Raw genomic sequence first — 23071 nt, forward strand, 5'->3', positions numbered from 1 at the left:
CATCTTTTTGTGTGTTTGCTGGCCAAAACCAGTGGCAGAATATATTGTTATGTGTTGGCAGCACAACTGAGGTTGGGTGACCTTGGAAAAGATGTTTGAATTATGTTGATGGCCTCCTTGATCTTGGGGGAGTTTTAATTCACATCTATAATTCCAACCTGAGAAAATTAGACGGAGATTTGTTTTGGAACTGATGGGAAAATATATAGCCAGGAAAAGGAGTTGCCTTCTTCTTCATTATTCATGTAACTTTTCCTGGAAAATAACTTTTCACTAGCAATAACACTTAAAACTCAGCATTTCTGAGATCAACACTCATTCTCCTGTTTCTTCTGTCCTGACTTTTTGAAAAGAAAGTGAAAGAGACAGCACTTTTATATGTCCTGCAGGAACCTAATTCAATTGTTAATTTCTCCTCCTTTCTTTCCCTTCCTACAGAACCTCTGCTTATTAGTCACAAAGCCTGGGGGCTTATGCTGCCTGTGCTTGCACAGTGCTGATTTCCTGTGCTCTGCCAGCCAGGCCAGTGATGGGGCTCAAGCTGTTCAGCTTTATTTCTGAGATTGATCTTAATTCTTCATCTTTAATAACCTGTTCTGGTGTGAGAGCCTGGCTTTAGTACGTCAGCAGAACTGCGGGTCTGAGCGCTTCCAGTCCTTTGGAGTGACATTTGAGAGGCTGGCTGTTACTGTGTGGTACTGCTGTGCTTTTCCCTGGAAAGAGGTGTCCCATCATGTGTGTACCTTGGGATATGGAGGGGAACAGCCCTGGGGGTGTTCACCTGCAGAAAAGGAGGCTTGGGGGGGATGTTAGTGCTCTCTGCACTACCTGAAAGGAGGTTGTATCAGGTAGGGATTGGTCTCCCGAGTAAAAAGCAATGGGACAAGAGGATCTTGTTGCTGTCATCACCAAGAGATGTTTAAACTGGATATTAGGGAAAATTTATTCATTGAAAAGGGGTCAGGCTTTGGAACAGGCAGCCCAGGGATGTGGTGGAGTCACCATGCCTGTAAATGGTCAAAAAAACACCTAAGATCTGACACTTGGGGACATGGATTAGTGGTGAACATGGCAGTACTGGGTTAAGGATTGGATTCCATGATCTCCCAGGTCCTTTCCAGTCTAAATGATTCTATTGTCTGTGTAGAACATTTCTGCATGTAAAATGTGAAAACAAGCAAATATCTTTAAATATAGAATGAATGAAATTCAAAAATCAAGAACAGCTAAAGGTGAAGCTCCTATGGAAGCTTGTCTTGATTGACTGTACCAAATTATCTAGATGACCTTTTCTAAGTAGTATAATGTCAGGATGATTGGCATGCCAGAACTAAGATTTTATTTCTCCTTGTAGAGGATCCAACCTTTGGCTGTATGTGTAGGTCTGCTTTATATCACATTCACAATATCAGGTAATTATATATATATATATATAAACAGCTTCTCTATTTTTGTATATATATAAAAATATTCTAAATCACTAATACATGAATTCATAAATAGTCTTTAATGATGGACCTCATTGCTGTTCATTCCATTGATTCACTCTAGACTGTGGCAGTACTTTTTCCTCTCCATAGTTAACGCTGAAATGAATTTATTGTGTGAAGTTTTCTCCTAACTTCTCTGCATTTATACCAAAGACAAGGGAGAATATCCTGAAAAATAAGCATGCTAGTTGTTACCTTGGTTTTAATTTTTCTGTGTTTTTTATTTTCAATTTTTCTCTAACTCAGGAAAAAGCATTGTCTAGACAGAATGGCCCAGTGCCCTGTCCAGCTGAACCTTGAAAATGTACAATGCAGAGGCAGCTAGAGACAGCCAAAGCAGTCAGGGCAGAGGAAGGCAATGACTTTGGGGATGTTTGCCACAGCTGATGTGTGTTTGTTTTCCAGTTCTCACCTCCCTGTGCAATCTCAGGCTGAGCTCTGTTCTCTGTCCTTGTTTATATTTGATGTTACAGCAAGAAGACAAGGTGTCATTAGCTTTTACTTGAAAGGTCATATTGAAGCTATTTTCCTCTAATCTGAAAGATTTCAGCCATAGCAAAACAAAATTTTAAAATTTGGCCTAAGCAAGCCCCCTAACCCCTCTGTATCTCAGAGAAATGAAGTTAAACACTGAATTGTGTGTTGGACAATTGCTTCAAAATTGCTCAACTCACTTTTCAGCCCCTGGTGTCAGTTATTCTCTGTGTGAAAGAGAATTAATTCCTCCATATTTGGGAAGTTTTTCTTCAAAATTTTAGCCTGCCATTAACAAAAAAACCCAGATGTTAAGATATGTTTTAACTGCTTTAAGCCCATGAAAGTCTTGTTTCATGTTTAATGAAGAACACAATCCCATCTGTGACAGTAAATGCATTGAGGTATCAGATGTGCCACTGAGCTCCTGGAGCTGGCTGGAGATTTGGATGTCTCAGCTAAGCCATGGTGACTGACCCTGGATGTGATCTTTACCTGTCCTAAATACAGACCAACCTATGTATCACAGAAAAAGGCTTTCCCCCACATTTGGGATGGGTTAAGAGAGCACACCTTGTCATTTCAGTTTAGCTGAAACACCGTGGCTCCTTAAGCTGCAGGAGCTCTGCTGTATGGCTGAGCCTGAAGTCCCTCTGTCACTTCAAGTGTGAGCTTATGTGGTTTGCTGAGGCAGAGCTCACATTCTGAAATCACCACAAACCTTTCTGCACAAGCTTAGTTTAAAGAACTCAGCACTCACATGGCACATGGAATCACCCTTTGAGAGACTGAGCTGTAAAGATGAAACAAACCCAGTGGGACAGTCTTCTGTCTAAATGAAATTCATGAATATTTGCAGAATCAGGTCTGCAGGTTCTAGTATGTCCTGTAGCTATTTGATGGCTTTGGCAGGGTTACTTGTTCATTTTGTCACTTTTAATTTTGTTTTGTTACTAGTACAGTGTTTGAAATTAATGTTCAAACTTTATCCTCTGTTGACCAGGAAAAAAAGAAGAAAGACAAATCTCTACACTGTTTACATGAATATTGACCACAAGGTGAGCAGGACACTCCTTTTTTTTTGTGAGAAGCTCACTTGTCAGCATGCCAGTGATAGATCAGATGTAAAGAAAATCACTTCTGCAAAACCAATTTGCTAAGGGGCTTGTAAAATCCATTTTTAAAAAGTTACTGAGGCAAAAAAGTGAAGGACCAACCAACCAGATATTTTGATCGGCTCTTCAAGGTCAAAACCTGATTACTAATTCATCAAATGCCTTACTGGTAGCACTGCTTGAAGAGCAAACAACTCTGTGCAGATGTTCTACCTAATAATTCCAATATGGAAAGAATGCTGTACTTACTTTTGGCAATGCTGCAGTCGTAGGAGCTGTGGCCTTCGAGGCACTGGCAGCCCAGTTCCGTGCAGTGTCCGTGGCCGTTACACAGCGCGGGACAGCGGAGAGCAGTGAGGATTTCCTCCCGGGCAGCAGATGGCTGGTTTCCAACAGGGAACTCTCTGTTCCTGTTTCCCAGCACTCTCCTTTCACACTCATTTTCCAAAAGGGCTATCAGTGCCCTCACCCAAGCCACGTCGTCTTTGAGCTGCAGGTCCAAAAGGCAAATATCAATCGCTTCATCCAGGTATTTCCCCAGGAGGCCTTTACACACCAAGCCAATGGTGGATTTTGCAAGAATTTGGTGGCAAATCTCCTGAGCTTTGGTAGCAGTCAGGCCATTGGGAGTGGGCCATGAAAGTGGAAATTTCATCCGTACCCCTTCAAAGTAGTCCTCGGGGAAAAAATACGCAAAGCTCTCTGAGTCTCTCTGGGCTGGGTCATGCAACGGGTGAAAGGAAGAGTATTCATAATACTGGCCTTGCCTCTTTGCTTTCCTTAGGTCTCCTGCTGGTTTGGTAGAGCCAATGGAACTGTTGCTAGTCATGGAAATATTGTGTGTGAGGGGCTTTAGTGGGACCTCGGGGCTTCTTCGCTTTCGGACTGATTTAGAAAAATATCTTTGACCAAAAGTCTTGGTTGGTGGTTTCCCATCTTTTCTCAAAGTTGGCTGTGTTTCTGTGTGAGTGACAAACTCAGATGTAACATCCAGATATGGGATTGCAAAGCTTTGATCCACATGGTCATGATGGCAACCAGAGGGCTCAGGGGAAGGAGTCTGAAAGGCATTCTTTGTGTTTGCCACGGGCACAGGTTTGGTGCTCCCCTTCTGGCATCTGCAGAAACTTCTCCTTTCCTTCCTCTCAGAGGGTGCTGGAGTCTTGTCAAATAAACTCTTCCCTGGAGGAATTCTGATTTAAAAATAGGAAGGGATTAGAGAGAAGAAACTTTCAACATGTTAGTCTATCATACAAGGAAACTTCCTTTACCTGAGGCTGGGGTAAGCACGAATTCTCAGTCTATGAAAATACTTGGGAAAATGCTGAAGTTTAACTTCTGTTTTCTTTAGTCACTTTTACACTGCCCTGCTTGAGTTATCCTCTGTGTTTTCTAGCACTTCATAGAGACTTTTTAGTACCAGATGTTTAAGTGGTTTGCTGGAGTGTTGCCAAGCTGCCTGACTTCTCTTTGCAGGACTTTCTCTGAGGTGCAGGTTACCCTTTGTGTATTATACATGAAATAAGGTCTTGGATTTGTCCCTAGGTGACCAAGCTAATTCTTGGAGAATGACAAAAACATAATATTTATTTCAAATCCTATACTATGAAATCATCCTTATCTGTGTGCCTGTTCTCTCCTTATCAACAGTTTCCTCTAAGATGTATATTGCTAACTTTTTTCTTTTAAATGCCTCCTCCCCCTTTTATTTAATTTTTTTTTTTTTTTGCATACTTCATTTCATTCTTTCCTTCTACTTGAGTTTTTTTGGATTTTTTTTCTTTCAACACAAAGCAGTTTTCTATTGATCATAGGGCTGGCTATCATATAAGCTGAGATGATTCTCTTCCCCCTTTTAAATTTAGTCTTTAATGATGGATGAACTTCTAGAGAGTTCAGTTTGAATAAGCAGCTGTGATTTAAGTTTCTTTAGAAATTTCATATCTCTTACTGATCTTATTTGTGCAGCACAGGAGAAATCCTAGAGCTTCATAGAAAAGGAGGTCCCAATATTTGGCAGCATGTCATTAGCAGACAAATTTGAAATAGCACCAAAAATTTAAATTATTTTGGCATTAATTTTGTCTTGCAGCCAGAATGCTGGGGTTTCAGAAAAGTGAAAGCATTTGCCAACATATTGGAGCCAAACACTAGATACTGTTGTTGGAAATTGTAATTGCCTTTATCCAATTTTTTAAAAATACATTTAAAATGGCATATCTGATATTACTATTTTGATCATTGACACTATCATAACTTTTAAATAAAACATCTCAGTGACACTGGAAAAATTAACCTATTTGTTCTCCTGAAAGATGAGCACAAACATTTATGGAACTGTTTTGCCCAAAGTGTGGGCTCAGCAGGAGACAATACGAGACAAAAGTGTGGTTTTCATGCTCATGGTGACAGCAGCACAAGCTGTTCTACGCTTCCCTATAGTCTAGGAAAATAAAACATTTTTGATGATTGAGAGAGTTGTCCTTTGGACAACACATTTTAGTGTCTGAATGAGTGTCCTTCACGCTCCATTCCTCTGGTTCTAATAGAGGAGTTATCTGCCCCTGAATCTTCCCTGAATCAGCATCAAGTAAATTTAAACCTAGACTAAGGCAGCAGAAGTAGCTCCTCCTTTGGTATAATACTGCATAAACTAGAGGACATTGTAAATGTAATTTATTTAATAAAAGCAATAAATAAACCAGATAAACTGGTCCAGAATCAGGCCAGAAACTTAACATACCAATGAAAATTTCAGTAAGATGAAACTCTTTTGCCTTGATATTTTATTGAAACAAAATCCTCTGTTAATTATGCATGAAACTAATTACCTTCTTTTTGTCAGCCCCTGTCCAGAGAACAGGGGTGCATGATATGGAAAGAATGGAAACCCCATCCTTCCTCACAGCCATGCACATACCAGCAGCTCCTCACTGAGCTCAGATGTGCCCTCTGTGTCCTGCATGAGATGACCAGACTATTATTCTTCTGAGCCACCTACTATAATCTAGGAAGAACTAAAGTTTTTCAAACTGAGTTGGATTATATTATAAAGTGTCCAAAATTTAACAGCACTTCTGCTGGTTTCTTTATATCTTTTTTAATGTTTGAAAATTTTATTTTGCCTACTTAAATCACATGTTTTTAAATTAATCTCTTCTCTGGTTGCTATTTAATGGCTGGGAAGCTCTGATGTTGTTTTATTGTTTAAATTTTGTGTTGGAAAGCTGGCATATAAAACTGATCCGTGTGTGCAGAGCCCTGCAGCTGCCTGAGAGAGGTGGGAGCCAGGGAAAGCTCTGCACTGCCAGATGGTGGGCACTCAGACTAGCTTCAGGTGCTGGAGAAAACCTAGCACACTTTCAGGGTTATTTAAAATGAAATTTATAAAGCAGCAGAAAAATCACCCTCTAGCTTTTGTTTTTTTTCTGGGCCGTTTCCCTGTGAGTGGATCAGAGAACGATCCAGTCTCCCCTGGAGGTGACCTTAGTTTCTCTACTGGCTTGCTTTTGTAACCAGGTTCTGAGGGGTCTGTGAGAACCCATCCTTGGGAGTGCTGCAAGATGAAACTCACCACCCCTCTTGCCCTTCTCACTCAGCAGGAGCTTCTGCCTTCCCTGAAGAATCTCCATCATATAGCCCTAGAAAACTTCTCAGTGTTTCATAAGTAAATTCCTTTGCACTGCACTTTGGCTTCAGCTCTTTCAACAAAATTGCTTTGAGCAAGTTCTCCCAAGGACCCTTTTAGCCCTTTTTTTGGGTAGTGAGTTATTGGTTCTTGCACCAAGCTATTTCTCCACCTGTCTTCCCAGAAGCAATCTCTGACTGATTACCACATTATTAGGATACTAATGATGGCTGTTGAATTCTAAATAGTAGAATTTACAATGACAGGCCAAAATAGACATTAGATAGCTCACTGAATAGAACTAGAATATGGCAGAGGTGTTTCTTTTATTTTCTGAAGTGCAAGAAGTCTAAAAATTCATTGTTCCTATAGGATTGTGCTGAACTCCCATGTATGGATTAAGTGCCATGGTACAGTGTTTTGCCTTCTTTTTCCTTCACAAAACAGGCTACACAAGCAAATCCATTTTGGTTTTAGGAACACCTATTAGGCATGTTTGAAGTTCAGCAACAGGAATTAAAATGTGGGCTAGGGATAGAGACAGGAATAGGGATAGGGACAGGGACTGTGACAGGGACATATCAGAGAGTCAGACTCCTGGCTCTATTTCCAGACCATCTGTCCCAGAAAGTACAAGTTTTCAGAGCTCACTGTCATCATTAGTAGAGTTGATATTAAGTTTTAGCATGGTACATATATTACCAGACTTTGTCAAAATGTAACATTTAATCTATATTCACATACTGTAATTAGTGTTCAGGAATAAAAGAACAAGAGAAAAGCGAAACCCTTAATTAATCCCTATTGTCAGCTATCTACATTTTCAAGTGTGGGTGAGAGCTTTATTTTTTTTAACAGCTGAGAGGGATCTTAACACAGCTGTTAACATGACATGACTTGTGAATAGAAAATTTCTCTCTTGGTGACTGCTGATGTGTTTTGTGCTGACTGAAAATTAAACCCCTGTGCTGCTGGGATGGAGATGGGTCTTCAGGCTTCTCCCTCAGGTTAAGCAGATCTCCCTGTCAGGTCATTAGGGGAGTGTGTAATGAAATAAACCCATCAAGACGGTTTGACACACTGCTAAGAGCATCCCCTGGGTGGGATCTCTCTGGCTTTGTACCTCCACTCCTCTATGAAGTCTTCCTGGGGCACGTTGCTGAGGTCGTTGTGAGCCATCCCGTCAAAGAGGCCACACAAGCCCCGGGTGCTGTTGAAGTCCCTGCCCGCTGTCCTCACTGTCACACCCATTCCCCACTCGCTCAGGTCCGCTCGAACAAACGCTCCCGAAGGGAACAGGATCTGAAGAGGCAGGAAAAAACCCCAAACAACCCAGTGAATTGAAGCTCTTACCAAGATTTTTATGCAATAAAAAAAGTCTCTTTCCATAAACGAAAATATCAAAGCAGGATGTTAGTGATGGCGGAGGTAATTTAAGATCACTTAGAAACACTATAAATATTTATTTGTGCTATTATTTAGCTTGCTTTCAGATGCCACAGCATTAATATCTGATAGCATTACATAAATGTATAACTGCATGAGTACTTTCTTCTTAAATTAATATTTGCATCCATTGAAGTTCTCCCAGTGGTAAGTTACCAGCTAATTTTTGAAGCATCTTCCATGACAATAAGGCCACCCTTGTGCCTTTTATATTAATAATTTCACGATAATAACTTTTTTTTAGAGAAACTGCCAAGATTGAAAAAGATCTTTCTTCCTTCTGAACAATCGTTTCATTTTCCAAGGCCGGATTATCCAGAAAATGATTGTGTTTTAAAGTGGATAAAGTGATTTTCTCATTAAAGGACAAGTGGTAGGCTTACACTGACCTTTAAAAGGAAAAAAATATCTTGGCAGGGTTCAAAACAAGAAGTAACTTTGTGGATAATGGATTTTTCAGATTGGTTTACTAGCCAAATAAGAAAAAGAAAAAAAAAAAAGCAAAAAGAAAATATCTGCTCAACTGAAATGTATTTTTTTATTTGCTTTATTTTTACAGGTAAAAATAAAATTATTTGAAAATTATCTGGCCCTTAAGAGGGAGTAGGAACATACTATCCTGGTAAGTAGCCTTAATACTTTCTTTTTATCCAAAATTAAACATTTTCAGTTAATATTAAAAATACATTAGAGTTGCAAACATCTCATTACAATAATTTTGAAATAATTATTTTCCTTTTTTAAGTGACCCCTGCCTAAATATAATTTATTCATCCAAATAATGTCCTTTGTTTTCCTTTCTTCTGGGTGGGGATTTTCTGGTCCATTTGGAGCTCCTCCCCGTCAGATCTATTCATATCTGTGAAGGAGTAACAAGCTCATATCTTTATTCTTGTAATTGAATCCAGAGTTTACTCTGAGTTTGGCTTCACTAAATTATAATTCTGCCTATTTTTGTTCCCCATTACTTCAGGCTTTTTCTAGAGGCCTGTGTGTAAAAGCCTTGCAGTCAGAACTGCATGAGCTGTCCAGATTAATATTTCCAGGTGTGGATTTATTTCAGGAGTTTGGAGGGCTCTAACCCTTTCCTTTCCTGCTGCTCCGGGCAATACATCCCACCTGGATTTAATGCTGCTAATTGAGGCTTCAAAGAAGGTTTTTTGAGACCTCAGTTTGCAGAGTTATTTAGTGTCTGGCTGCTGGAAGCTGTCACTTTGCATGACCTCACCCCATTCCAAGCCTCCTTGAATGTTGTGGGAGACAGTTCCCAGGCTGCATGAGGATAATGATGGACAAGGGCTGGGAGAATTTGGATGGACCCTTCTCAGTGGTGTGCTCAGGGATTCTGTTCTCTGCTGCACAGTGCCTATAGATTCCCACTCACATCACACAAGGATTCATATTGTGTCCCCACTCTGCCCTTATTTGTTTCCCTGAGTCTTACCTCAGGTGTAAATGAGAATAGGGATTCCATGCAAAGATTATCCTAGTAATAAAACAGTAATTATGTTGCATTCAGTTGCAAAATGAAATGACAGCTTGATTCCTGCTTTTTCTCTATTCTATAATTAACAGACTTTCAATTACTACCTTCCTGAGATCTATTCCAAGTGCGATCACAAGGAGAGCCAAGCACAGGCACTTCCTGCATCATTCTGGCTCTGCCCTGGACCAATCTTCATCCAAAACATTTCATGGCAATAAATCTTGATGATACAACTCTAGGATAAAATTATCTTCTTGGCCATAATTTGCGGCTCTTTTCCTTACCAAAATCCCTGGTGCAGCCTGCTCTTATTTTTCCAGCGATTTCAGTGGATTAGTGTTGATAAGCGATACTTATGCAAAGTAAGTTGTGGCCATATATTTGTTTAGGCAAATGCTTTATGTTACAGCAAATGTTGCACATTTGCAGCCCATTTTCATAGCTTTTGGGGGCTCTCTGGATCTGACTAATAGCGTCTTACTGCTCCACTCAAAAACTCCATTATTCTGCTACCTGGGATCTTTCCTTGAATATTTATATCTTGAGCTCTGCAAAGAAATTTGCTTTATGTGATGTGGCTGGGTAGTGGCTGGCATAAGCAAACAGGCTGCCGTGCTGCAGAGAGTAAGTAGTGCTATCAGAGCTCCACTGTGTCGCCAAGAAATTTCCAGAGGTATTTGTTTAGTTTTATTTTACAGATTGTTAAACCAACACTTTAACCAGCTACTTCCCTGCCTCTCGTTTTGCAGTACATTTGGCTGCAGGTGCTCTGGTGGCTTCAGATATTTTCATAGCAACTTCATTGATAATTCAGAAATATTAAACGCGTGTTTTCAAAGCACAGCCACCACAAGAGCGCTCAACCATCCAAGCACGTACTGTTATTTTCCTGCCTCCGTAAGACTTCAGGATTTTGACTTGTGGCGATGCCTCGGTGCTTTTGATGGTCAGCTGGGGCCTGCTGTCCTGGAAGTGGCCATTGCAGGTGTCCAGCACCACGGTGTCACCCCCTTCTCGTGCGGCTACGCCACAATTGCAGGCGGTGGCGGAGCGGTGGCCGCCACAATCCCACTGCCGGATGTGCACCTCGAACGCCCGCGACTCGCTGCGGCACAGCAGGAACGTCCCGATTTTATAGCTGTCATAGCGCCTAAACAGCCACAAATCAAAAACCAGAGAGGGTTAGGGCTCCTCAGCGTGCACCTGCGTTGGGTGCTTGTTGGAACTCGTACAGCAGCGATTAGAGCAGCCTGGTGTCTGGCCTTGGAGGAGGGACCCATCCACACATGGGATGTGACCAGTTTCTCTGGCTCTGTATTCAAGGGAACGCCACAGCAGTTGTTAGCTGGAAGTGCCTAAGAGTTCCTGTGGAAAGCAGGAGTTGTGTCCCAGCTGCTGCCATGGAAATGGGCATGGATAAAACAGATAAACATTTGATATATGGCAAATGGGAAGAAGTTTCCTGCCTTTGGGTCTTAATAAATGTATTTTGGTTCTAACTGGATGCTTTTAGATTACGATGTTCTTCAAAGGGAAATCAGTGCTCAGATAACCTGTTCTGTGACTAATCACCAAATTTTACAAGTCTGGCTGTGGCTAGTTAAAGGCTTCCTATGAAAATCTGGGCTTCTACTGAAAGCCATCTAAAATGAAGTTTATTCCTCCCCCCTAACGACTTCCCCGTAAGCACAATTTTCACACTCAATGGATCAGCAATCAGCACAAACCAGCGTGGAGAACGATTTAAGACTTTCATTCTTTTCTGAAAGGAATGTCCCAGCTTGGTGAGGCCAGGAGCAGGATAACTTTAGTAACTTCACAAGTGTTTGCCCTCTACATGAACCATCTGGAACCTCTGGGGTTTCCGCAACTGAGGCTTGTGAGAGGACCCTCTTCTGCTTGTTCTTTGTGCTCTCACTCCATAAACTTGTCTAATTCTCACTCTGTTTTATTCTGTTATATAAAAGGAAATAGTAGCCATATACTTAATATATGCTGTTGATGTTTTCTCCCCTATAAGCCAACAGCTTCCATCTTTAAAAACAATGGATTATTCTGCTTTCTTTTAAGACACTGTGATTAGTTTTAAACATGATTTTTATGAAATTAAGCAATATGGAAACTAAACTATAAGCTTATAATAATAAGCTTTATTATTTCTACAATAAAGAAAACATAAAAAGGAATGTATAAAATGCTTCTGCTAAATAACAGGATTATTTTTAAAGCAGTGCCATATAAACATCCACATTTTTTAGGCCATTAATTCTTCTTATATTGATGAACAAATAGCTTGTGAACTGTGACTTTTTCACATGTATATTTCTACATTTTGTTCCTCTTCAGAATAAAAGCTGCAGATGACTTTGTAGCTTAAAACACAGTAAAAAATTTTAATTCCAACTCCTTTTCTCTAAAAAACACATCTGACTTTATCTTTCATCTTGAAAAACTTAGGTTGGCCATGAAGTGACCAGATAAGATTTTGAATGGTTCTGTCTCATCCTATTTTCTAATCAGATACATAAATTCCTGTAGTACACTGCATAGATGCTGCTGCTAAGATTGAGCCGAACTTAGGACACCATAAAAAATAGATAATCTCTTTAAACATCGAGTTCCTGCTCCATTTGGACACCTTTGTGGGGGAGAAAGAGGAGAGAGGATATTTTAGGAGAGCACCCTCCACAGTTTCCTTCTACAGGATCAGTTTAGGAGGAGAGGTGTTTAGGGAGGCTGATGGGAAACAAGGCATCAGGTTGGCTGTACCCACACTAATCATCTCTGGCTGGTTTTGCATTTGCATATCAAGGGGAGCTAGTTATTGCTTAATAATCCCTGACAGTGGACCCAACCCAACCCTCCTGGAAGTCACCCTGAGTCCTTCAATTAAGTCATGGCATAGCTTACATAGCACATAACGAACCTGCCCTGTGCCTAAATTAGAGCTTTCAGGCACCTTCAAATCAGTTGAATGGATAATTAGATGTAGTCAGGTAAACTTTTGTGATGTTTATACAGTTGTAATTGTGTTAATGATTCTTGGGATGATGTTGGAGAAGTTGCCTGTAGTAATAAATACCTGAAGCAGAGCTAGAGCAGCTCTTGCACGAGGGAGTTCTTCATGTTCCTTGTGAACCAAGCACCACTATTTGTGTCTAAATCTCCCTCCACAGTGCACTTCCCATCCTGCCTTCTGACATTGCCTCCTGACAGTCTGCAGCAATGGACAGAGATTGTTTTCCAAAGGAGGAAGCAAATTCTGGTCCCAGAACAAAGTCATGGCTTGAGTTATGTCTTTGTCCAATAATTATAAAACACTCCTGGGTGTTTGGTTATGGCAGTGAACTTCTATAGGAATAATTTATATTGGTAAATCATAAGAAAGGGACAGAAGGGGGTATAGACATATGTAAACAACTACTACCTAGTAGTGTTCAATTAACTCACACCCTGCACTTCCTCTTCACCAAGCTGCACTTCATCTTTGTATTAATTCAGAGGTTTTTTAAGATTTTTCACCACAGCTTTGCCATCAAATGATTTGATTTGTTGACATGACCCTCCAGGCCCCTTCTTTCCTTGCTACAAGGAACTATTTCGTGGTAGTCTTAACTCTCTGAAGAGCTGGGTGATGCTGAAGGATGTTCCCTGTTTTCAGAGTGTTCATCCCATCACGTTGCTCTCAGAGCAGATGTTGGATTGTATTCAGAAAGAACTGGATGCCTGGGGACAACTAAACTGCTGCAGACTATCAAAACCCCAGCACCTGGCAGGGCTGCTCATGCCCAGGACTTTGCTGTGAGGTCCTTTGATTAAAGTCACTAAAGCCAACCAGAAAGCAGTGTCATTTCCTTGGAGATAATATTGGTGGGATAATATAGATTAGTGTAAATTTTTGAGAAATTTGAAAAAAAAATTAATTTTTTTTTTTTTTTGGTATGGTAAAATGCAAAATACCATAAATGATGCATATAGTTCCCCAATCAAAAAATATTCCCCTTTTTACTTTGGCCTAAAAGGATTTTCTGCATATTTAGTTTTAAGCTAGTACTTCATATTTAAGAATCTGCGATTTATGGCATGAAAAGCTTTTATATTTATAATGTGCCATAACCAGTAATGAGGGCTATACTTTTGCTTTACCAGGCTTTCACATTTGTTTAATTTAGAAGGTACTTTGCTATAAAAGGAAGTGCTCTCTCTGGATTTTAGCTGCTATAATTAACGTTATTTCACATCTACGCTCCAATATACACAAATTGATTGTGCTTATGCTGTAAAATATGACACATTCCTCTTTGATTTTCAGTCACTGCCTTTGGTGAAAAGAATGAAAAGATTACAAGATAAATATTCCTACAGACATATATTAGCAGGAGGCACAGCAAAGGGGAGTGTTATTAAGGAGTGGGAGTTGGGTATTTCAGTTGTCTAATGAATAGCTAACTGCCTCAGATTTAATGTGAGCTCACTATGTCAGATTAAAAACATTGGAAACAGCACAATAGAAGTTAAAAAATATGCTGGAAGTGGCTGTTTCAGTAAGAAAATGTTACTGCCAGTAAGAAAAGCACTTCCAGCCTTTTGATTTTTATATCATTTTTCAATTTTTAAAATTTATTCAAAGAACTATTTTTATTGAAGTTAAATTTTAAATTTTTAATGATTTTCGTTTAAATATTGAAACCACAAGAAGGTTCTCATTTCAAACACATTTTCCCAACACATTTCACATTTCCTTCCATGAAAAAAGGGGAATGCTTCACTTCCAGACCTCTGTGTCAGCCTTTGCCTTCATATTATAGTTTTGTACCAGGACAGAAGGAGGAATTGCATTCTTCACTCCTTAAGTACAAAGCTTTAAAATCATTTGCTAACATGGTAAAAATCTTTTTAGATAGGCAGTCAGAGAAGTTACTTAACTTCTCTGTAATAAGGTAGCCTAACCATTATAATAATTGAAAGAGAAATTATTTACAATAATAAATGGGAATATAAGTAGGAGTAATGGGACTGTGAAATGATGGGTAAGAAACTTGGCTGAATATCAAGAAGTGATACATCTTAGGGAAATAACCTAGTTATTGAGATGGAGGAAGCCCCATCAAGGTGGCTCATTTAAAGCTGCACTGGACAGAGCAGTGATGAACGATTGTCCACAAGGAAAAATGTGAAGTTTTTGAGGGGCCAAGCTGATCCTGGGTTTTTCCTCTTTTGAGTCTGTGTGTCTCTGAGGCAGGATGACACAGAAGGATGGGCTTTTCCAAACTCCTTGTGTCAAAACAGCACATAAATTGCTTAGAAACATTTCTGTGTGCTATCAACAATAGGATTAAAAAATGAGTTATTCAAATAAAATTGCTTTATTTGGTTTTAGACCTTTTTTTTTTTTTTCCCATGGAGGCAATGTAAAAATGTGCTACATGGCTGGAAGGGTGTTCCCATTCCAAGAGGTTCTTTTCAGCTGTTTATAAATCCCTAAACACAGCAGTCTGACAGCTCACTGTATGTTCCCAGCCCTAAATCAAAAGGGAGTATTTTAGAATATAAATGTATAGAGAGGTTTGAAATAATACTCTGATCTAGTTTAATATCCCAGAGTTGAAATAATTGCAGCTACATGAGACGTGGGAATATCTTTGAACCTCTTGCAGCTCTAATGAAGCTTTCAAAGCAAGAAAAGAACCCAAACTTGTATGAAACAAGTTCCTGACCACATTTAAATGCTTTTCAGCAAAGCAGAAGGGGGACTGGGAAACCATGGATAAGCAGAGCTAATCTCCTACCTCAGACTGCCCAATTTACTTGAAATCTTTGTTACAAGCAGATGTGTAACTTTTAATGGAGTCACTGCCATTCTTGCTCACATTTCATCAAAAGATTTCTCCAGCTTTGACATAATTTCAGATGCCACCTCCAGAGCATGTTGGACTGAAATTGGGATATCAGGATAGCAGAAATTCACGCCTGCCAAGCCCTTGTGGATGCTGCACACCCAAAGTCATTGTCTGTGCCACCAGGGGGTTAATGGCAGAGTGACAAACTTGGAATGGCATCTGAAATATTTACAACACTGGATCAAATGTGCCAGTCGCAAATTTTAAAAACTTTCAGTGATGTCAATTAGCTGTGATAAATAGATTAATGAATGATTAGGGGAGTTAAATGTGGAAAAGTTGAGCTGTACAGTTCAGGCTGACAAACACAAAGACACCACTTTGGCTGAGAAAGTCTTTAAGCAGCTTATTACTGGGTGATACAGAAGGACATTTGGACACTACAGGAAGATGTACAACTTTATTTTTGCATTCTTCTCCCGATATTTGACACTTATAATTTTTGGACTTTTTTATCTGAGACATTAGAGCTGTCTTTATGGGTTTTTTTTTGGTTGTATTTATGATTTTCAACTCCAGCTGGACATAAACCGGCTCTGGAAGTAGAAGAAATCAAAAGCATCTTTCTGATGACTTTGCACCAGATGTTGCTGAACTCTGGGAAGGACCAGGCTGTCCCTGTGTGCTGTGCTGCCCTGGTGACACAATGTGTCCCTTGGGTGGCACTGGGGAGTCACTAACACCATGTGGTGTAGACACCCTCTCAAGGCCACTAGTAATAGTTCTAATGGAAGAACATTTTGGACCTTTGTCTTGTAAAAATTATTCAGACTCAAACCCATTAAAAAAAAAAGATTAATCCATTTCTAGTCCTTTTGTTAAAAGGAGTACACAGCTGGAAGGAAACCACGTGTGCCGCCGAAGGAGCACATTCCTCATTGTAAGCAAATTTGTTCAATGCTTTTTTGATATTCTAATGTAAACCCAAATGCATGCTACATCCAGAAACAGATAACTGCAGTAATTGAGCCAAATTATTTCAAAGTAAAATACTCACCATCCATCAAATGTGATAATGTGTGGATCAGTGAAAGAGTAGCAGTTCCCTGTTGGGAGGTCTCGAACTGTGACCTAGTTAAAATGAAATGTGCAATGAATACAGTCTACACAGCAGTTTTTCTTCATTACTGTTCCTCACAAAACATTCAGGGCAGGATTCAAGGGTTAAGTACAAACTACAATCTGAATTCTGAAACACGATTGCAGATGGGGACAAAATAGGCTTCGCTTTCAAACAACAGAGTTTAATCATAGCCAATAAGGGAGTTCAAAGTGTTCCTGTTCATCTGATGTAATGTCCTCCTTTATCTGGTAAAAGATGAAGTTTTTTATTAAAACTTTTTTCTAAGGAGCAGATCATTCACTGAAGTTACCAGGAGAACAGAGTGCTCATTAAATTTTACTAATTTTAATGCCTGAAGTATGGTAAAAAGCTATGCTGTAATTAAGTAATATTAGCACGTTTTAGTAGTAGCTGCCTGTCCCCTGATTTGACCTCAAATTTCCCATTACAGCACCTGAATAGCTGATTTATCTATTTGACGTGGATATTGATCAGATATTGATGAGGAGACTCCAAATCACACTGCTTTATGTGGGTGAAACAGGAAAGGACCTACTACAGCTACAGAGCTCTTCATCTGCACCAGCCCTTGACTCCTTGGGTCACAGAGGAGCTGTGAGAGCCCTGCAAGGAGCAGAGGTGCCTGCAGAAGCCAGAGGCAGGGCTCTGAAGCTGTAACACCTGAATCTCAGGCAGTGCTGGACCCACACTGCCAGGTCTGTTCCAGAGGGTGCTTGTTTTAATGGCTGAGAGCTCTGCTGTCCAGCTCCCAAAAATGCAGGACTGGGTTGTGCAGTGATTTGTGGTATGAAGAGCTCCCAGTCATTCTGGTGGGAGTGATGGAGTGTTATGGTTTCCCATTATCCATCCTGACAGACTGATTTCTTGGCCAGGGCTGTTAATTCTTTGCTCCCTCCTTGCCCATGAGGAGTCCAGAGGTGCACTTCAGTTAGTTCTACCAGGGTCCATGGAGCGGGGAAGAAGGATGGCTGCTATATCCCTGTGCAGTCTTTCAGTGACAAAGCAGAACTTGGCTTTTGGGAACAGAGATGAAATTAAATAAATGAATTAGAGGGTGAAGATAGAACCTCTGTTCGTGACAACATTCCTCACCTGGCAGCAATCCATCATCTATATTTCAAAATGCCCCTTAACCATGACACAGAAACCATTTCTAGATGCACACCTGTGTCTGGCACACCTAACTTTTAGAATGATGGTCTTGAGGACTGAAGAAATGAACCCCTCTTTGAACAACTTTTTACTCTGGGGTCAGTTGTATCATTTGGATTTGCTGTGGGATATGAAGTTTCTCAGAATTTTCCCATTTTCTCCACAGCCTCACACTTCCTAGGTAAAAAATTTAGCACAAACAAATCCATGTGGCTTTTCCTGCTCTGGTGTTTTTTGCATGATGTCAGCAGAAAACACAATTCCTGGTTGAAGGCAGGAGTAGTTTGCCGAGGAAATCCTGCTTAGAGGTATCTAGATCTGTCAGGATGTTCTGCCTACAATTTCTGTTCAGTTTTCAGATAAATCAAAAATATCCAAACAAGTCAGAAGGATTAAAAATTATGTGGATTTTAATACATGGAATTTTCTTGCTATGTTGCAAGAATTATGTTACATTAAGGCCTCTAATTAACTACAAAGCAGCAATGGGAAAATGGTGGGGGGAAGGTATTGTCTACTATGTTTCCATAGATCAAGTTTTAACTGAGATAAATGGAATTTATTATTAAAATTGATTAATTCAATTTCACACTTGATAAATCTTCATATTTTAATGAAAGCATTTGTAATTTCAAGAAAAAATATGAGTGTGTGAGCACACTATGCTGAATTAGCTGTAATTTCTAGTTTAAGAATCTTAAAAAGTTTAAAAGAAGCCATTTCTGGAGATGAAATGTTATACAACCATGCTAGGCATTTTACCTTTGAAGACAAAATTCTTTTGGTCCAGTTTAATCTCATTCTGTCATGAAAAAATCCACAAAAATTAGGTCAGGGAATTTGTGGATTTCACTGGGGATTGTTTTCAGTTACCCAAGATATGCCAGCTTGGATGTGCCCCTGCTCTGAGAAATTTAGCTCACTCAAATCTGTGCTCTGGTGAATTCTCTGGGGTGGTGGGATTACAGCGCTCAAACCTCCCACCCGAGGTCCTGAAATAACTTTACAAAGGGCTGGTCCTTGCTCACCACATTTCTTTGGCCAGGCTTTCTACAGGGAAAGTGTGGCTTGCCTTCCTGCTTGGTTATTATTTTTATTTTGGACATTTTGTAGTTGTATAAATGCAGAGATGGAGCAGCCGTGTGCTGTTGAAGGTGTCCTGGAGATTCATGGCACAGTCACAAACTGGACATGGCACTGCTGAATCCCTTCTCCTCTCTCCTTTCTGAGGTTCTGCCTTTGCTTTTTCAGAAAATGTTCTCTAAGCCCTTGGTTTCCCCTTTCCCCCTTCCCAAAAAGGTGGTCATTCTCTAACCCCTGTTCTCCCTGTCCCCTTTTCCAGTAGACAGAAGCACTCCTGGTCACCTCTGTATTCCAGCTCTTGGCCTTACTGATGTGCTGACTAATGGTCAACCCTAGATCTGACAAAGGACAAGGAATTCCATGTTTATTTTCTTGGTGTATAAAGTGACTCTTTTGCTTTACTCTGCTGACAGAGGGCAGGGTTAGATCAGATATTAGGTAAAAATTCTTTATTGTAAAGGTGTGGAGGCCCTGGCACAGGTTGCCCAGAGAAGCTGTGACTGCTCTTTCCCTGGAAGTGCCCAAGGTTGGACAGGGCTTGGAGCAACCTGGGACAGTGGAAGGTGTCCCTGCCCATGGCAGGAGGTGGAACTGGATGGTCTGTAAGGCTCCTTCCAACCCAAACCATTATGACAACCATCCCTAAAATTTTATTCTCTTTGGAAATAAACAACCAACCCTAAAACCCTCCCCACCAAAAAAAAAAAAAAAAACAAAAACCCAAAAAAGAATAAAAAGGAAAGAAAAAAAGAAAATAACCTCTCATTTAGATTTGCCACATTTCCAACTGATTTCAGGACCTAACCTTCACATCCCTGGGTGTGTAAGCCCTCCAGAGCAAATCCCCTGTTGTGACCGGCTGAGCGCGGACGCGGCTGAGGCGGTTCCCGTCCTGCGCGAAGTCCGTCACGGCCGTCACTGTCACCGTGGCCGCTGCACAGCTGCTCCCCGAGCAGGGCTCCGGCAGCAGATCCACCTGGCAGGCCGAGAGGGCGATGTCTGGGGGCCCTGGAACCTGGCTGCCTGCAGTGAGCACAAACACAGAGTCTGACAAGAGTTATCCAAAGTGTCGCCCGTACCCCGGGTTCTGTTCAACACAAACGCCTCGTTCCAGGGACAGCATGTCTTGGAACCAGATGGGCTTTGCATGAAGGCAGTTGTGTCTGACTGAATCTGGCATCCCTCTGCACTCTTCACTCTGCTGGTTTCTTATCCCCAAAGTTTACTAAAACCTCAGTGGTGTCTATTTTTCCACAGGTGCTAATATTTCTGGGATGACAGCGTTATCTTTATGGGTCCATGCCCAGTGAATGAAGACAAGCAGTTCTCATGACAAAGAAAGAGATGAATCTGTGCTTCTGGAAAACATTTCTCTTTCATTATCTGGAGTATAAGGAGGTATCTGCTGGGAGTTATTTAATTTAAAATAAACAGGTGTTTTGATGTGAAAAGGGAGGGTTCTCAAGTGAGTTTTGGGTGAACTGTGGATCCACAACAGCAAAGCAAATGTAGCAGGTCTGTATTTGTATTTTTTGGCTTAGTTAGGTTATGGTGTTTTGCTTCCCAGTCTGTAAAACAATGATAGTTTTATTTATATCCTTCACAGAAGTATTGTGCTGATAAATTCACTAAAAAAATGAGGAAAAATAATCTTGGAAATACTGGCTATGTCTGTATCTATGGTGGGTAGAGAAATGATGTGTGGTGACAAAATCAGTGTGACAATGGTCCTGCACATCATATCTTTCCTAAACAGACCTTTACACACAGCCAGAATAGCAGTGTCCACTTCTCTCAGCTCCTGACCCTTCCCGTGCAGGTCTCAGGTAAAGGGCAAACCTGAATTTTTATTTCCATAAGTGTGTTTTCCCTTACACACACTGAATTACCACAGCATTTAGTTCTGAGCCAATTTTCTTCTCAAGAAGCCACTCAAGCTTTAATGAATCCTTTGGTTGATAGAAAATTAAACTGTGGTCCCGTTGAAGCAGCCAGAATCTAACTACTGATTTCAGGACTTACAGTGTTTCTTGAGGAATACTTAGTTTTCTGTCCCAGACCGCTAATTATCGTCAGATAAGAATAAAGTTTTAGAAATGGGGGCCATAAAATTAATCTGAGATGAAAACAAGTGATTTTCTGATATTAAAATAAGTGATTTTCATATCATTCTTCCCATTTGTAGAATTGCTTAATAATTTATAGAAATGGCATTAAAGTATTTTAAGATGACATTTCTAACCCAATCAAATAATCAGTGTCTTATTCCTTATGGAAAAATCTCATGAAATATAATTTAAATTAACCCTGTGCAGTATTATGGGAACTGAAATAAAATCTACAGATATTAATGACATATAATCCCTCATATCAAATCCTTAAAGGCTGCCTCACCTCACATCTTATAGAAAAGTCCTGGCTCATTTTCAAGGTTCTTGATTCAATTAAATTGGAGGTTTCCACGAGGAATAGTTATTGCCATTACAGCCCCATGAGCTGTGCTCACAACCCAGAACAAAAGTTTAAAATCAAAGAAAATCATCTTGTCAAAATAGTAGCGATAAACTTAACAGGAGCTGAACTCCAGTGGCTCTGCTGTGCCTTGGCATTCATTATGATATTGTCTGAACTTGGAGAGATATTTCTGTGCTTGTAATTAGCTTTCTTATCACTTATTCCCTACATAATTAGCACAACAGTGTAGTTATATGGATTCAGCCAGACAAGGAGCTTGTCAGCTAATTTATTCGGTATAAACGAATCGCAGCTAAAATGGTTTTTATTTTTAATTTCCAGCACTGTGGCCAGCACACATTTTTCAGAAGCCTGCAGTGTTCCTTCAGATAAACTAATGGACCCTAAAGACAATAAAGTCTCGGAGCAAACGTGGTTGTGCAGACAAACAGCAGCAGATCCTCAGCCTTAAGTATATATAGATAGCTCAATAGATAACAGCCCCAGTGTCATCTGAGGAAATAGCCTCAGGATGGAGCAACCAAGGGCTAGAGCTGCCTTTAGTTTAAGCTGCAGAAATGAGTTGATCAAAACTAACAGAAATTTTCCACTTCACTGACAACTTCCTTCAAATATGAGTTAATTGGATGAGTTGTGCCTTCCTCCTGGCACCTCTTGGCACCAACGCATCAAGCTCATTGACAGCTTGAAAATAGAGCTGCTTTTGCAAGTCTTGTATCCTCTTTTTCTTCCAGCCAAGTGCACACTGTGGGACTGGAGGAGACCTTGGTGAGGGGTCAGTCTCAGTCCCATGGGCTGAGCTCAGCCTCCCCCACTCGAGAGCTCCTCGCTCTCAGTGTCAGGGAGATTCTGAAAGCCTTGATTGACTCCTAAGAAAATGTGAGTTCAACAAATGGCCTTGCCTGGGCTAACTCCTGTCTGATCCTCAGAGCAGTCAGTGTGTGACTCAGGGTCTGTGGGGGTGTCCCACATAACACATAACAGCCTCCAATCCCTCAGCATGAGGCAGCCTCTCCTCTACCCTGCTACCCAAGGAAATCCTTTCCCATGAGATCAGCGGATGTTTTCCTGATGGAGCAGCACAGACTCCAAGCCAAGAGCAATATGTAGAACAGAGCAGCACTGAGCCATGGAGAAATGCAAAGTACTCCATGTACAAGAGCCAACACAGCTGCTGGAACCATAAGGTGCTGCTCAGTTTAAGATCATTGTGTTATGATGTCATTTAAATTATTTTTCTTTCTTCTGTCTAAGCACTTGGCTGATGGTGAGGAGAGCTAGGAAAGGGAATTAAAAAGAGAAAAATATCAGACCTGGCTTTTGCCAACATTTTTTAGAGCTGGCTTTTTGTGGGTAGAGAAACTGCAGCTGTAATCCTATCTCTAAACATTTCTCTCATTGAGACACTTAGGGAAGAGAAAGAAGTGACTTGTTAGAAAAAGGCTTGGGTGTTTTATTTAGTGCAAATGGAAAATAAATACCAACGTGCCACCCTTAGGTAGGAAGGGTATTCCACCTGATTGACCTGAAGACAGCATTTACTGAATAAAAGGGCAAGAGTTCTCTCAGTGACATTGTCAATGTTTTCAAGTTAATAAAATAAAACCCTAAATGTTTAGAAAGAGAATAATACATAAGAACAAGAATGACTTTTTTCCTTCTGTATTAAGTTAGACAAAAACTATAAGCCAGCAAAAGAAAGAAAAAAGGCTTCACTATGCATTTACTGAATAATAAA

The 23071-nt window shown here is 40.4% G+C and overlaps 1 protein-coding gene across 1 annotated transcript in view; it reads right to left on the reverse strand.

The window, feature by feature from the left end:
* LOC107207247 (von Willebrand factor D and EGF domain-containing protein-like) overlaps positions 1-23071 on the reverse strand; it is a 192817-nt gene that overhangs the window by 156821 nt on the left and 12925 nt on the right. Inside the window, exons 4-8 of the mRNA XM_033516200.1 lie at positions 19664-19881; positions 16537-16610; positions 10519-10789; positions 7831-8009; positions 3329-4272 (exon numbers count right to left, since the gene is read on the reverse strand). Of these exons, the coding sequence (XP_033372091.1) occupies positions 3329-4272; positions 7831-8009; positions 10519-10789; positions 16537-16610; positions 19664-19881 (1686 nt within the window). The remainder of the gene's footprint in view (positions 1-3328; positions 4273-7830; positions 8010-10518; positions 10790-16536; positions 16611-19663; positions 19882-23071) is intronic.

This window comes from Parus major, chromosome 7 (assembly GCF_001522545.3).
Source record: "Parus major isolate Abel chromosome 7, Parus_major1.1, whole genome shotgun sequence".
NCBI classification, from domain to species: Eukaryota; Metazoa; Chordata; class Aves; order Passeriformes; family Paridae; genus Parus; species Parus major.